Source organism: Notechis scutatus, chromosome 2 (genome assembly GCF_049901735.1).
Source record: "Notechis scutatus isolate UNSWTSFEM ecotype Mainland chromosome 2, rNotScu1.2, whole genome shotgun sequence".
NCBI classification, from domain to species: Eukaryota; Metazoa; Chordata; class Lepidosauria; order Squamata; family Elapidae; genus Notechis; species Notechis scutatus.
This window is the reverse complement of record NC_142010.1, coordinates 22,979,557-22,996,282: the sequence shown is the minus strand read 5'-3', so window position 1 is coordinate 22,996,282 and position 16,726 is coordinate 22,979,557. Positions and strand designations below refer to the sequence as shown.

At 42.4% G+C, this 16,726-nt stretch overlaps 1 protein-coding gene across 2 annotated transcripts in view; it reads right to left on the bottom strand.

Moving 5' to 3' along the window:
• LOC113421988 (uncharacterized) overlaps window positions 1-16,726 on the bottom strand; it is a 38,323-nt gene that overhangs the window by 12,093 nt on the left and 9,504 nt on the right. For both annotated transcript variants that reach the window (XM_087954438.1, XM_026682652.2), the window contains exons 2-4: window positions 15,735-16,253; window positions 5,331-5,716; window positions 1,868-2,028 (exon numbers count right to left, since the gene is read on the bottom strand). In XM_087954438.1, the coding sequence (XP_087810564.1) occupies window positions 1,868-2,028; window positions 5,331-5,716; window positions 15,735-16,203 (1,016 nt within the window). In that variant the 5' untranslated portion in view covers window positions 16,204-16,253. The remainder of the gene's footprint in view (window positions 1-1,867; window positions 2,029-5,330; window positions 5,717-15,734; window positions 16,254-16,726) is intronic.

Below are 16,726 nucleotides of genomic sequence, written 5' to 3'. Positions count from 1 at the left end.
GGCGGTCTTTTGGGAGGCCGATGCAGCGCCGAACAGCTGCTCAGCAGCAAAGGCTCCAGCGTTCCCCGGCGGAGGCAGTGGACACGGAGGAGGCAGGCTGTTTGCTATTTGCTGCAAGGACGCTAGCCAGATGAATACCGAACGGATGCTGGGAGGAAGAGGCAGATTTTTTTTTTCTTGTTTTCCTCCTCTAAAGCTAATGTGCACCTTATAGTTCTGAGCGTCTTATGGGCGAAAAATACAGCTTGATAAAGGAGCACAAGGCAGGGGAATTACTCTTTAAGAGACCTAGCTTGATTTATGATTGAATAGAGAGGTTGCATGCCTACCGGGCAAGATTAACTCACAAAAGACTCTTTAAACTAAATTACTCCAACTCGGTGCCCTGCAGATTGCATGGCCAGTGGAAAGAAAATGTAAAACTTATTTAAAGGCTACCGGGTTGGAAAGACCATTTCCTAGACCAGACTCAGCAGGTTATAGAAGCAAGAAAACCCCCTACTTATAACTCCACATAAAATGCCAAGAAAGAAATGCCAAGAAATGGCAAGAAAGAAAGATACAAATCAATATGTGAGGAACAAAAAAAAAAAAGAACTCTGTGGAACTGGAGTTAGGAAGCAAAATCATTTTAATATTAATGGCTTCCATGAGGCTGAAAATATACACTCTTTGCAGTCTTTATTTTTAGTGTAATACAAGAAGAATATTTTTAAAAGCTCACTGCATTGTAATCTGATCATACATTTAGCAACCTTCATTGCGACTGGCAATTCTTCTTGCTGAAGCACTGCAGTCACTAATGATGTCACATGACCATGCACTAATGACATCATTCCCCATTTGGTTGTTGAGCAAACCGCTGCAACCTCAAGGGACCACAACTTAAAATGTTACGCCTGTGTTTACCATTAACTCTGCTTGTCACAAGCCAGGTGGCAAGCACAAAAATGGCAATCACACAACTGTGGAATGTTGCAATGGTCATATGTGTGAGGATTGGTTGCAAGGTGTTTTTTTTAGACCAGGGGTCCCCAACCTTTTCGCACCCCTAGAAAACTTGATATATTCTCGCACCCCTTACAAAAGTAAATAATTATATGCATATAATTATGCATATCTATATACAGTATATAAAAGTGAAATATCGCTCACGCATCATCAGAAAATCTCCAGAACCGTAAAGCCTACTTGGCTTCTAGGTACTCACTAAGAAAGGATTGTTCGAAATGACCATCAGAGCATTCGTATTTCCTATATTATTATTATTAACATGCTCTGATGCTAAGGAGTTCTGCTCCCCCTCCCCACCTGAAAAGAAATCTGTTCCAAATGCAAAACACTAGCAGAGAGGACTTTCAGTTTCAGTTTTAGTTTCAAAGTCCAAGCAGCTTTAGTACAGAACAGTTGAGCTAAGCCACGCCCAGGCTCCTTGCTGTCTCCTTGCTCACACAGCAAATACTGTTTCAGTTTCCATGTTTCAGTTTCCAAACAGCCTTCAACTCTCTCACACACTGACAGGACGCTAGCCAGATGAATACCGATGGATGCTGGTAGGCAGAGGCACAATTCCCACCCCCCTTATTTTCCTCCCCAAAAACTAAGCCCGATCACATAGTTTCTAGCGAAGCACGGGTATAGAGGCAATCCTACTATATTTTTGAAACTTCTAAACCCAAATTTTCGCACCTCCTGGAATATTGCCTCACACCCCCAGCCCCTGGGGTTGGGAACCCCTGTTTTAGACTGTCATAACTTCAAACAGTTGCTAAACCAGGTGGTCAGTAAGAAAGGATTGCCCGTATTTGTTGCTAAAAAGCCAACCACTGTCAATAAAAGTAGGCCAACAAGAAAGCACATATCTCACCATTCAAAGTGGTCCTGGAAACCACTGATGCCTTCCCTGGAGCTGAAATAGGCATACATTTTCCGGCATCCGTTGTCGCTGGAGAGCTGCTCGGCTCCATGGCTCAGCACCACTTTCTTCTTGCTGCAACGTATCTTTCCAAGTCTGAGATCGACGGGCAACTGCGGTGAAAAATAACAAGAGAGATAGAAGAAACACTATTCAAAGCACCAATCCTAGATGGCCTCAAACAGGCCAAGATGATCAAAGTAGAGGGGAATTTAAGAAAAGGGACCAGAAGGAACAGAAAAAAAAAAGGCCACCTCTCTCTAAGTGGATAAAGGCTAAGTTTGTGTAGGAAGAGATATTTCATAAGGGAATTTTATTGCCGGCATTTAATCAGGCTTATATTACCGTTATACTAAAAGCAGATAATAATGGTTTTCGGTCTGCTCATTATCGTCCAATCTCATTAATTGACGTTGCTATGAAGATTTTTTAACAGCAGTGCAGGCAAATAGATTACAGTAAGTGATACAGAGTTTGTTATTAACAATGACCAAGTAGGGCTTATATAAACGTGGCAAGCAGCAGATAGCATTAGAGCAGCCTTTGATCTAATAGATTTGAATAGAAATAAAGCTCAAGTAATTTTATCACTACGATATATACTGGAAAAGTGTTTGATAAACATGACATCCTTGCTGTACTAAATCATTTGCTATGGAGTTCATAAAATAGGCTAAGATATTATATGAACCGCCAATATCTAAAGTGAAGATTAGTGGCATGTTTTTCTCCCATTTCCCCCCAATTATTTAGAGGAGTTAGACAAGGAAGCTCACTTTCATCCTTGCTTTTTAATATTTACACAGAATGCTTAGCCTGTGCTATTAGACATCGTAGAGAAACCTATAGAGAAGGATATAAGTCCTTTGAACAAAAATTGGTTTTATTTTTAGGGGGCATTCTTTTGTTTATTTCCGAACCTTATTATAATACTATCCCGGCATTAATCCAAATTTACGTTAATGCCTTTAGCAAAATAGCAGGCTACTCTATTAACTGGTCCAAATTGAACTGATGCCTTTAAGTGAAAAATTGGTGATCCGTTCATTTAAGGAATATTAATTCTATTTTTGTATGGAACCCATTAAATACCTAGGGATCTCTATGCCAAAAGATATAACTCAGATAGCAACATGCAATGAAAATAAAATATATATCGAGGTTACTCCAGATATTGATAGATAGGGAAAGATGAATGCTCTCAAAATGAATTATTATTCTTAGACTAATTTATATTCTAAGAGGAATTCCAGTCTATGTATCTGGCAAATATTTTCAGGAAATAAATTCTTTAAAGGATATTTTTTTATAGCTCAGGGTTGAAATGAAATTCTTTGTTTAGAAAACTTCTATGGAGTTCTTTGATTCCAAGAATATCTTTGCAAAAAAATTCAATTACCAATTGAAGAAGGATAATTTTGTTTTCTGAATATGGACTTGTGTCATCATGCTGCATTTTGTAATTTCACATCAATAATTTTATTTTTTTACTTTACTTTATGCTGTCAATAGATAGAATAAAACTGCGTGATGGCATGGTGGTGCAGTGGTTAGAATGCAGTATTACAGACTAATTCTGCCGATTGCCAGCAGTTCGATTCTGAGCAGCTCAAGGTTGACTCAGCCTTTCATCCTTCCGAGGTTGGTAAAATGAAGATCCAGATTGTTGGGGGAAATAGGCTGACTCTGTAAACTGCTTAGAGAAGGCTGTAAAGCACTGTGAAGTGGTATATAAGCCTAAGTGCTATTGCTATTGTTATCAATATGACTTTTTTTAAAAAAAAATAGTCTTATGTTAGAATGACTATTTTATGTTGGTCTATGACCAAAATAAAACAAACAAATCAGATGCTGGTTTATAGATTTTGGTTTTTGTTATTTTATTTTCAACATTTTGTGCACGTGGGAGTGTTATTGGATGTATTCCACCTGGATTTGCAATTACAGGTAGTCCTCAACTTATAACCATTCATTTTATGTTTACTTGAAGTTACAATGGCATTGAAAAAAGTGCCTTATGGCCATGGGTTGTTGTTTTTTGCCTTTTGAATTTTTAACAAACCATGACCTTTATTTGGAATTATTCTCTACAATCCTAGAGATCATAATCTTTTTGTAGAAGAATCAAAAACTGTCTTTCTAAACAAATCCACCAAAGTCAGCAGACATTTTCCTTTCAGGACAGGATCCTTCAGCAATAAATAATATATCAATAGTGACCTCAAGGCATTAATCAATCCATCAGTCTAACAGAGGACCCACGTGGCTTCTGACTTCAGAGAACCCCATCTCTAGCATTGGACGCCATGCTGTGGGATTTAATTTCTCCTGCTCACCTCCCAGAAAAAAAAAAGGGGGGGGGAGAGAAGTGTCATGCCTCTGAATCCCAGGAGGAAGACGAACAAGCTAACAGGGAGTGGGCGTGTGGCTCTGTTGGCTGTGGAGGAAACTGGGGAAGGGCAAAGTCCGGCTGGGCAGAGCAGGGAAGAGGTAGAACAAAGGAGAAGGAATTCAGAGGAAGACCCAGGCCCACCCCCTCTTCATCCTAGGGCATGCAGGGAGGAATGGACAAGAGACAAGAGAGCAACGTGTTGTGTGGCTTACAGGGGGAGGAAAGGGCCCTAATCTCCTGCATTAGCCACACCTGGGAAGGGAGTTTAAAAGAGATGCATGGTTGAGTGTGGCATCTTCTGGGAACAAACATGAGTCTATCTTGTGTTCACTTTGGTTATCTGAGTTCTTGACATCCTCCCAACCATGTTGAATTACTGTTCCTTCAAGTCTGGAATTCCTTCTCTTGCCCTGCCAGACTAATTACCTCATCTTGCCTTGATTGGACTTATAGTTATAGTTCTTGTTGACCATGTTTTGGATTTGATTCTCTGCAGTCAAAGGCTGTTCCTGGGAGAGTTTTTCTCTAGCCAGAAGGTAACCAGGACACTGGGGGCAAAGTTGGAGCTAATAAAGGGACTCTTATTGATTAACTAACTGTGTTGCCTTTGTGCCACGCCCCAGGTCATCACAGGAAGGATTTATTTGCAAGAGAGGTAGGATTTCTCCTTGCATAGCTTCAGATCTACAATCTCACACAAAGAAAGCCCCAAAGAATGTCTACCATCTATCGGGAGCTTACTTTGCAAGAAGGAACCCAATCGTACATCTTTTGACACGGTTAAACTAAATTATTTCTGTGCCACTCTCTGTTTAAAATACAGCCAGACTTGAACCAATGAGCCTTTTTGAGAAAAGGCTAAAAAGGAGAATACACTGGAGAGAAGGACAGGCTACCCTCTTAGAACAAGTAATAGTGACATTCTCTTCTAAAGAGCTGAAACACCTACCTAGTTGGCCAAAAAAAAGCCAGCATCCCTCAAGCAACGTTAAGCAAAGGAGATATTCTGTTTGCCCAACTCACCGAGATTCCTCCCAGGGCAGGGAAGCCAGGGTGCTGCCCCTCCAGGGCGCAGCTCACCGCCTGCAGGACACGAGGCAGGTCTGTGCCAAAGGTACGAAAGATGACCGCAAACTCCCTCCCTTCTCGATGCAAGCTTTCCAGGAGGCAGAAGAAGGAAGGCAGCACCAAGTTGTAATGCCTGGCCTGTTCATCTTTGACGGAGAGCTGAGGGTGAGGCTGACCCTGCCACTCTAGCAGCTTCAAGTGGTGCCTGTGAAGGTCCCGGAACTTCCTCCCGTAGGACGTCTCTATGAATTTGGTGTTGCGGCCATATTGAGAATAAAAACTCACAGCGCCTTGGCAGGGAGGATGCAAAGAGGGAAACTCACTGACCCACTGCCACTCCCCTAGAAGAGAAAGGAAAAGGACAGATGAAGCTCTGCCTCAAAACACAAGGAGTCCTTGAGCTACAACCAGAACTGGGACCAGAATTTCCATCGTTAAACCATGCGGTGGTAAAATGTCATGTCACGTGACTGCATCGCTTAGCAACAGCAATCCCGTCACGAGCTGAATTCCACGGGTTGTCCCCAAAGGTGCTTTTTTTCAGGAGGCAACTGGATTTTCTTGGTTTTTTTCCTCTGAAGATGCTTCGCTTCTCATCCGAGAAGCTTCTTCAGCTCTGACAGGATCATGGGGAATGTCAGGATTTGTACTCCTTGCAGACAGCTGGTCATTTGCATCCTTTTAGAGCAGGAGTCTTCAAACCTCACAGCTTTAAGACTTGTGGACTTCAACTCCCAGAATTCCTCCTCCAGTCATGCTAGCTCAGGAATTCTGGGAGTTGAAGTCTACAAGTCTTAAACATGCCAAGTTTGAAGACCCTTGTTTTAGAGGGTCGTTGAGGCACTTGGAGGTTTATCTGTGTCCTCAGGGTCACCTGAGTTGTGCTCCTGGCTCAAAGAGCTGAAGAAGCTTCTTGGATGAGAAGTGAAATGTTTTCAAAGAAAAACAAAAACAAAAAAATCCTGAAAAAGCACCTTTGGGACAACTATGTCCTGGATGACTGAGAATCTCTACAGAATTCCACGGGTTGTTAACCTATCCCTATTCAAGCCCTTCCAGGATTGATCCCTCCAAGTCCCGAGCCTCAGGTGTTCCCAGGGAAGGGGCTTCAACAGACCCAACCCTCTATTTCCTCCCATCTCTGCTCTTTTGGCTGCCCTGCACCCTGTCTTGGAGGGTGTCTACAACTACCTGGAGGGAAGTAAGCAGTGGGGTGCCACAGAGTTCCGTCTTAGGCCCAGTACTCTTCAACATCTTCATAAATGACTTAGATGAGGGAACAGAAGGGGAACTCATCAAATTTGCAGATGATACTAAGCTGGCAGGAATAGCCAATCACCCAGAAGACACGCTCAGGATCCAAAAAGATCTTGACAAACTTGAACAATGGGGCCTCTATCCAACATCATGACATTTAATGTGGAGAAAAGCAAATACCTGGGCAGGAAAAACTAAAAATACAAGTACTTTGAACAGTCACTGAATGAACAGTTGTAAGTCAATGACTACCTGTACTGTTGTAACTTTTTACAATCATTAAACAAATGGTTGTTAAGTAGATTACTACCTATATGTACTACAGCTGTGATGGCGAACCTATGGCACGTGTGCCACAGGTGGCACACAGGTGGCACACAGGTGGCACACAGGTGGCACAGGTGGCACGCAGAGCCATTTGTGCTGGCACACAAGCTGTAGACAAACGTATCTCACTGCACATGCGCGCGCCTCACAGCTGATTTTTGGCGGGTTTGAGGCCTTTTTCGGTCTCCCAATTGCTTGAGGAAGGCTTCTGCAGGCTTCTGCAGGCCAAAAACTAGGACTGTTTCATCACTTCCTGTTTTTCCGAAAATACCAGAAGTGACGAAACGGTCCTAGTTTTCAGCCTGCAAAACCTGCAGAAGCCTTCCTCAAGCCTCTGGGAGGCCACAAAAGACCTCAAACCCACCGAAAATCAGCTGTGAGGCGCAGTGCAGGTAAGAGGGCGGGGGTGGGTGGGGATTGCGCGCGCATGCGTAGGGGGTGTGGGGGGGCACACATTGCCTTCTGTCTGGGTGCTGGCACGCGAGACCGAGCATGCAAGCGCACGCACAATTTTTGGCACAGGAGCCCCAAAAGGTTAGCTACCACTGTACTACAGCATGGTATGAAACTGCAGCTATCCTGGAAAGCCCCAGTCTGGCCCATAGCCCAATCCCACCTGCAAGTGCCTTCACAACTCTGGATTCCAGGGCCCCTGCCACCCTGTGCTCTACCACCCCAGATTTTCCTGCTCCTGTAGCTCATGAGGCATGTCCACCTTGGCCGTTCATGAAGCAGCTGCTGGCCATGTGAGGCCATCTTCCTCGGGTCTCCTGGGAATACTACCGTGTGTATATGTGTGTGTGTGTGTGTGTGTGTGATCTGGGGAAGAAAGCCTCATGCAGTCAGCACCTGCCTTATGAAAGTCCAGGCCAGCCATGCTTGGCCAAGAGTAGGAGCAAAATCCAGCGAAGGTCAGCTAGGATGGCAGGAACCATAGAGTGCAAGTGGCCCAGAAGGGCAGAGATGAGGGCAGAGATGTGTACAAAGACTTAAGGCACCCATTTTGTGTCTTAAAACTCAACCTCCCTTCACCCCTCTCCTGTTTACTTTTTAAATGTAGCTATTGATTGACTATACATAGCCTGGTTTAAAGCTTGATGCAAATGAAGGTTGCACATGTCTATTTATACCAGGGGTCCCCAAACCTGGCAACTTTAAGACTTGTGGACTTCAACTCCCAGGATTCTCCAGCCAGAGAATTCTGGGAGTTGAAGTCCAAAAGTCATAAAGTCGCTAAGTTTCGACACCTCCGATTTATACTGTCAACTTAAAACCAGGAAATCCCTAGATGAGCCCTATTCAGCATTGAAGGGATTAAGGTTCTTGAATTATTTGTCATTTCCTAGCCAGTATTTTTTCAACCTTGGCAACTTTGGACTTCAACTCCCAGAATTGCTCAGCAGCAATTTTCATGTGGCTGAGGAATTCTGGGAGTTGAAGTCCACACACCTTAAAAGTTGCCAACGCTGAAAAAACATTGAGCCAGCCTATTTCCTCTGGGAACTGTGAAAATTAGAACTGGTGGAAATAAAACCTACAGGCCAAGAGTGAGTTAAAAGTGGAATAAGTCTCACAGCGTATATCTGCTTTAGTCTCAAATGTCATTGGTCCCATCAAGCTGATGCTTCTGTTATAAGCACAGCAGTTTCCTGACTCAGCTTTTAGAGAGACAAATAACAATATTGGCAAAAAAGATCAGAAAATAAAATGCAGGCTGAATAGTCAAGACCTTGTTGATGATCCAAACTGTCAAGGATCTTGGAGTACTCATCTCTAATGACCTAAGTGCTAGAGCCCACTGTAACTACATAGCCAAAAAGGCGTTAAGAGTTGTTAACCTAATCTTACGTAGCTTTTTCTCTGGTAATATCACACTACTAACTAGAGCATACAAAACATTTGCTAGATCAATACTCGAATACAGATAATCAGTCTGGAACCCACATTACGTATCTGATATTAACACAGTTGAGAAAGTCCAGAAATATTTCACAAGAAGAGTTCTCCACTCCTCTACTCGTTGCAGAATACCTTATGCCACCAGACTTGAAATTCTAGACCTAGACAACCTAGAACTACTACGCTTTCTGTCCGATCTAACTATAGTATATAAAATCATACATTGCAATGTCCTACCTGTCAATGAATACTTCAGCTTCAACCATAACACAAGAGCAAACAATAGATACAAACTCAAGGTTAATCCCACCAAACTTGATTGCAGGAAATACGACTTCAGCAACAAATAACAGATAATCAGAGTTGGAAAGGACCTTGTAGGTCATCTAGTCCAACCCCCTGCCCAAGCGGGAGACCCTACACCATTTCTGACAAATGGCAGTCCAACCTCTCCTTGAAAGTCTCAAGTGATGGCGCTCCCACAAGAAGGCAAAGCTGTTCCATTTGGTTGATTGTTCTCACTGTCAGAAAGTTTCTCCTCATTTCCAGGTTGAATCTCTCCTTGTTCAGTTTCCATCCATTATTCCTTGTCTGGCCTGTAGGAACTTTAGAAAATAGCTTGACCCCTTCCTCCCTGTGGCAGCCCCTCAAATATTGGAAGACCGCTATCATGTCTCCTCTGGTCCTTCTCTTTGCTAGACTAGCCAAGCCCAGTTCCTGCAACCGTTCATTGTATGTTTTAGCCTCCAGTCCTCTAATCATCCTGGTTGTTCTTCTCTGTACTTTTTCTAGAGTCTCAACATCTTTTTATAATGTGGTGAACAAAACTGGATGCAGTACTCTAGGTGTGGTCTTACTAGAGTGGTATTAGTACCTCACTTGATCTTGATTGTATCCCTCTGTTAATGCAATTTAGGATTGCATTAGCTTTTTTGGCTGCTGCTGCACACTGCTGGCTCCTATTTAGCTGGTTGTCCATTAAGACTCCAAGATCCCTCTCACAGTTACTGCTATTGAGTGGTCAATGTCTGGAATACTCTACCTGACTCTGTGGTTTCTTCCCAAACCCCCAAAACTTTAACCTTAGAATGTCTACTATTGACCTCACCCCTTTCCTAAGAGGTCTGAAGGGGGCGTGCATAACCGCACCAACGTGCCTCCCGTCCCTGTCCTATTGTTTCTTTTATTTTTATTTTTATTTTTCTTATATGTATCCATGTATTCATAAGTATGTTTTTACTTACACCTATTACCTTGTAAGCTATTGACAATAAATAAATAAATAAATAAATAAAAATAAATAAACTCAGCAGTCCAGCTGTTTAAGGCAGAGTCTACCTTGCCAAGAAGCCAAATATCCATCAGCTGTTGGTGCCATCATTTAAATCAGGGGTCTCCAACCTTGGCCACTTTATTGTGGACTCCAATTGAAGTCCACAAGTCTTAAAGTAGCCAAGGTTGGAGACTCGTGATTTAAAGTTTATTAAGTTCCACTGCTTCCTTTGCAATCTTCGGTTAACACAAAACTGTTCCCAATGTACGAGGATGCCTTTCAAAATCCTCTCTTCTCCAGGAACAGACAGAACTCAGCAAGCAGGTGTGCTCCACTCCCTCTTCCCTTCCCTGCTTCCTTCTCACTTACTCTGCTGCAGCTCTTTATTTATAATGTGTTTAACATGCATTAGGCTCTGCTAATATTGTGCTAGACACCGTATTACTAAAATCAAACAATTGCCTACCAACTGCTAATAGTCAAGCAGAATTAAATTGTTTTCAACCAATCTGTCAGGCGCAGGCGGGATGTTTTAATACTAAACAGTGAGCCCACGTAATGTTAAGATGAAACAAGAAAGATGAACAGCCGTGAGAACCGTGAGGAAATGGGCACACAACCAGCGGTGAAATGCTACCAGTTCGGCCCGGTTCATTTAAACCGATAGCAAAAAAAAGAAAAAAAAGAAAAAAGCTCCGCCGATCAGCTAAGAGGATAAAGAAGAGAAAAGCGCAGGAGTGGCCCTCCCGCCCACCGCTGCGCTTTTCTCTTCTTTATCCTCTCAGCTGATTGGTGCGGCACAGCCGCAGCTGGTGTTTGGAAAGCTGCATGCACGTACACGTTAGGTGTGCGCATGTGTTAGGAATAACATAGGTTACCTAACGTAGTTTGGGTAAAATAATATATATAGACTATGATAGTGAGTTTAAGTGTATGTCACTTTAATTGCAAAGCATGTAATTTTGGGTGCGGCTGTAAATCGCCATAAGAGGGAGCAAGAGAACTTGATTGATTGCTGGCTTACTGAATTGCTTGCTGACAATGATGGATTGATGGTGTGATAACTGCGTGTTCTTTGCTGTTGCTGAAGGAAGAAAGGAGGTTTGACTTCTTCATATCTCTACTGCAAAGAGATATATTACTGGACTGATATTTGTAAGTTTAATGACCTCTTTTTCGACACTGGACTTTGCAACTGATTAATCCCCGGACGGACTGAACTAGTGTATGATATATGGACTGTTTGACTATGCTAAAACTAATACTGGAATAAACTATTTAACTAGCACATTGTATCTGTTTTACTGAGTGTAAGCTACAAAAACGTTTGTCTCACATATTTGCCTGCCTGCCTGACTGCCGTGCAGGTTCTGCTAGGGTGTATATCCCTAACAGCATGTGTGAAGTGCGCGATCACTGAACCGCTAAGGAAACTGGTAGAATCCCACCACTGCACACAACCCCTCTTGGTTGCAGCCGTTCCTGTCGCTGGGGAGCCTCCTCCATGATAAGGAATGATGGCTTATTTCCTTAGTAGCAGTTAAATGCAACCGTAGTTCTCTCCTCGAAGTCCAGGGTTCCCTCTTGATTAGGTAAAAAGCTCTTGGGTGCTCTATCTACTCCATGGGGGTCCAACTTGTGGCGTCATGTTGCTGTCACCTGTTTTAGGATGTATTTTTCCCTTCGTGGAGCTGGCTTGGGCGTGGCCTGCGCGTGACGCATCTGGCCCGCGGGCTGCCAGTTTGACACTCCTGATCTACTCCAAAACTAGGAATTGTGTGTTTGTCAATCGCATGATCCTGCAACCGTTGCAAGCCCATGCTGGCTGCCGAGTGCCCAAATTTAGAACATGCGACGGTTGGGGACGCTGCAACAGTCGTAAGTATGAGGACTAGCTGTAAGTCACATTTTTCAGCATCGTCATAACGCCCAACACTTGTTAAGCAAACACTTATTAAGTTGGAGGACTAACTGTACCTAAGCCACAGTTCTCTTCTTTAACCTGATTCAGGTGAGATAAATGAGCAGCATGAAAGAACGGCTGCTCTCTAGTAGAAGATATTCTGTAGTACTGTATGACTGAGATAATATGCCCCCAAAGTTGAAAATACTAAAAATAAAAAGCCACATAAATATTACATATTATCTTTGTTTCTTTCTTTCTTTTACATCTCTTCTTCTCTTTTCTTTCCAGTTTGTAAGACCGAGTGTTCTTTTTTTGTTTTTTTCCCTTTTGTGTATGTAATGTCGATATGTTTTTAATTGTAAATTTAATAAAATTTATTTATAAAATATAAATATTACATATTATTTATTCGTGACCAAAACGCGGCCCAAACACCAGTTTTCCCAAAAAAGCACACACCACCCAGAGGCAGACCAGAGGGAAGAGGTAAACCTTCTTAAACCTACAATTAACATAATGTTCGCAGCTAGATTTATCAGCTTTCTTGAGATAAACCAAGCAATCCAAAAAGAGAGGGGGAAAAAAGCTTTTATGTTTTCCAGAACTTTTAATAAGCAAAATGGCAATTCAGGCAAACCCTAGCCTTATTTTCATGTCTGTGCCTAGTATAAGCCCTACCCAAAAAATAAGCCCAACTCAAAAAATGTAGCGTAAGGCTCACTGCCTTGCAAGCACAGGTAATCCTCGAAATACAACATTCCTTTAGTGACCGCTTGAAGTTACAATGGCACTGAAAAAAGTGACTTATGACCATTTTTCACACTTAAGACCTCTGCAGCATCCCCATGGTCACATGATCAAAATTTAGAGACCTGGAAACTGGCATGTATTTATGATGATTGCGGTGTCCTGGGGATATCCTATGATTATCTTTTGTGGCCTCCTGACAAGCAAAGGTAATGGGGAAATCAGATTCACTTAACAACCATGTTACTAATTTAACAACTGCAGTAATTCGCTTAACAACTATGGAAAGAAGGGTCATAAAATGGGGAAGAATTCACTTAATAATTGTCTTGTTTAGCAACAGAAAGTTGGGGTTAATTGTGGTCATACATTCAAGGACAACCTGCATCACATACATTATCATTCTGGGACAATAGAATAATGAAGCTGTGAAAAGGACATACACAATGCTTCGCAGGGTAATTTTCTGCAGAGCTACTCAGCAATAAATCCTCACTGAGTTCAGAAGCTTACTTCCAAGTAGGTGTGGATAAAACTGCCGTTTTAACCTCTCTAGGTCTGTAATAACACCACCTATATGCTACCCAACTCTAGATGGCTCACCACAATCATTTCAATCAAATCAACTGAACATAAGACATAAACATGAAAGATGGGAGGACAAAAACGGCTTTGAGCTTGAAGGAAAATAAACTTTTCAATCCCAGGTTCAAAAAAATCTCAACATGCTGCGAAACATAGTATTGCTTCAATAGAAGAGATTACTTGTAGTTCAGGGTTAAACTGGGGTGTCCTTGTTGCTCTTGGAGCTGGATGGTTTTCTTGCAGATGTTTCATTTCCAAACTAAGTAATATCATCAGTGCACTGATGAGAATACCTACTGTGGTTTCTTGAAAGTATGACTTTTCCCCAAAACAACTCCTAGCCCGATTTTTCATGCCTGCGCCTAATATAAGCCCTACCCAAAAAATAAGTCCCGCCCCCCATCTGGTTGTATGAGGTGGGGCGAGGCGCAGGCATAAAAATCAAGATAGAGCAGGGGAGTGGAGCTCCAGGTCTTACTTTGGGGGGGATGTCTTACCTTAGGACCACTGCAACCATGCTTCCCATGCCCTGATATCTGTCGTGCCTCTGCCCGACTTCTGCAGCCACTCGTGGCCATTTGTGACTAGATGCCATGTGGCTCATCGTGCTAGTAGCACCGCTCACTTGTGCAATGACACAACATGACATGCAGCCTCCTGCCACGAGCAGTGACACCGGTGTAATGAGCCATGCGGTGTCCTGCCACGAGTGGTGGCACCAGCACGAGTCACGTAGCGTCTAGCCGCAAACAGCCGTGAGTGGCCACAGAAATTGGGCAGCAGCGTGACAGGTGTCAAGGCATGGGAGGCATGGTTGCAGTGATCCTTAGGTAAGTGGGTAAGACATCCTCCCAAACTAAGACCTGGTGCTTATTTTGGGGTCAAAAAGAAAATAACACAGGGTCTTATTTTCAAGGAAACATGGTGATTGGGAAATGAAATATCTGCAAGAAAACCACCAAGCTCCAGGAGTAACAACGACCCCAGACTACTGTTTGTGAAACATCATCTAGCTTCTTATAATACCTTATACCTTTAAAAATCTCTCCTAAAAAGCAACGAAACTCTTCTTTCAAGAGAAAAGAAATAATTGCCACTTTTGAAGCAGAACAAAATGCATTTGGCATAAAACTGTACAAAATATTCCGAACTCAAAAAACAACTCAACCTGGAACTAAGGTGAAGTGGGGTGGGTTATTCTGACTTCACTGGATGTTTTTCAAACTTTAAATGGCCTTGTTTCAAACTCCGAATCGTTTCAGTGAGGCTAATGTGCATTTATTAATTTTATACAGCATACAATTATAGGGAAAAGCCTAACTGATGGGGTGATTAGAACCAGAGATTTTGGAGAAAGAATTCCAAATCCACTGTTTCTAGTCCTCAAGATACATGTGAGCAGAATCGGAAAAACCTGAAATCAAGCAAACGGTGTGCAAGAAATTCTCATTGACAAGCAGTAAAATTCCAGCACAATTTTGGAGAATGTTTTTTAAAATGTCTCCTGTATTTCCCCATAAACTATTTGACTCCATAATGTTCTGTGAAATCTATCCATTTTCACCTCCATCCCTACAACACAAGTTATTTTCTAGAGGAAAAACAATATAGGATATACCAGCAGTCATCAACTTACAATCATTTGTTTTAATGAAGTTATAATGACATGTAAAAAGTGATTTATGGTTGGTCCTCATGCTTATAACTGATCCTCACTTTTACGACCACCAGAGCATCTCCGTGGTTATGTGATCAAAACGTGGGCACTTGGCAATTGGCATGCATTTATGACAGTCACAGCATCAGAGTCACTTGAGGTAAGATGGGGAGGGGGCTATAAATTTTATAAATAAATGAACAATCAATCAATAACATCACCATTTTCAACCTTCTAAGGGGCTCCCAGCATCAAAAGTCACCTTGAGGTAAAATGGGCAGCCTATACATTTTATAAATATATGAGTGAATGAAAGAATGAATGAACAAATAAATAAGATCACCATTTGCAATCTTCCTAAGGGGCTCCCAACAAGCAAAGTCAATGGGCAAAGCTAGATTCACTTAACAATTGCACGATTCGCTTAATGACCATGGGAATTTGTTTTAACAACCACAGCAAAGTCATAAAATTTGGTGCAACTCGCTGAATGACTGCATTTTTTAGTGACAGAAATTCTGATCCCAATTACAGTCGTAAGTCGAGGACCATTTGCACATGTTTTTTTTTTCTTGCCTAATGGCATCTTGGGACATGAAACTCTTTGTTCACCATTGCAAACATTGATTTTTAAAAAAAAAAAAAAAAAATCTATCCTAGGCCCAAAAACTGTAGATGCGAATTCCCCAACATACCAAATGATCTTACCTGTGTGGCCAAGTTTTCCCCAGGTCACTGTACTCAGGTAATAGTTTAAAGCAGCACCGGGGTCCTGTTTGGTAATTGCATCAGAGACCAGGATGGTGTTGTTCAAATCGATGTGCAAAATCAGCTTGCGCTTCTTAGAACTCAAGACGGGCCCCGGAAGAAGTCTAGAGGGAATAGTGGTGGCCCCCAAGAGCTCGCAGGCTATTTCGTCTTTGTCTTGCATCCTTTCGGGAGACCGATTGCGTGGCCCTTCTTCGCAGCCGACCATCTCAACTTGCTCCCCTGGACGTCTGAGGCTGTTCTCACTGATGTCCATCCCAGAAAGAGAACTTTTTCTTTTCCTCTTGCTGGTACTGTTGGAGATAGGCTTTGCATCTACTAGTCCATCATCATCTACTATCACCTCATCACCTAATGGCATCTGCTCAGGTCTTAAAGTGCCTCTGAGGGAAAAATTATCTTTCTCCATCCAATGGTCGGAGGGATTTCTGTCCCTCAAATCCTGTAGGTCATGCTGGGCTGCGATAAATTAGAAAAAAAAAAAAGATGAGATGTTGCTTCCAGATCAAGCGTGGAATGAGTATTATTATTATTAACATACAAACTACCGCATCTTTATCTTATACAGAGTAGTGATGCAGTTTGGATTTGAAAAGAATAGATTATGGAGACGCTCACACAGCCTCTGTGGGTATCTCCTTAAAGCAGCTGTTGCATCCTTTTTGGGCTCAGATAACAACAGATAATCAGAGTTGGAAGGGACCTTGTAGGTCATCTAGTCCAACCCCCTGCCCAAGCGGGAGACCCTACACCATTTCTGACAAATGGCAGTCCAATCTCTTCTTGAAAGTCTCAAGTGATGGCGCTCCCTCAACTTGTGAAGGCAAGGTGTTCCATTGGTTGATTGTTCTCACTGTCAGAAAGTTTCTCCTTATTTCCAGGTTAAATCTCTCCTTGTTCACTTTCCATCCATTATTCTTTGTCTGGCTTAT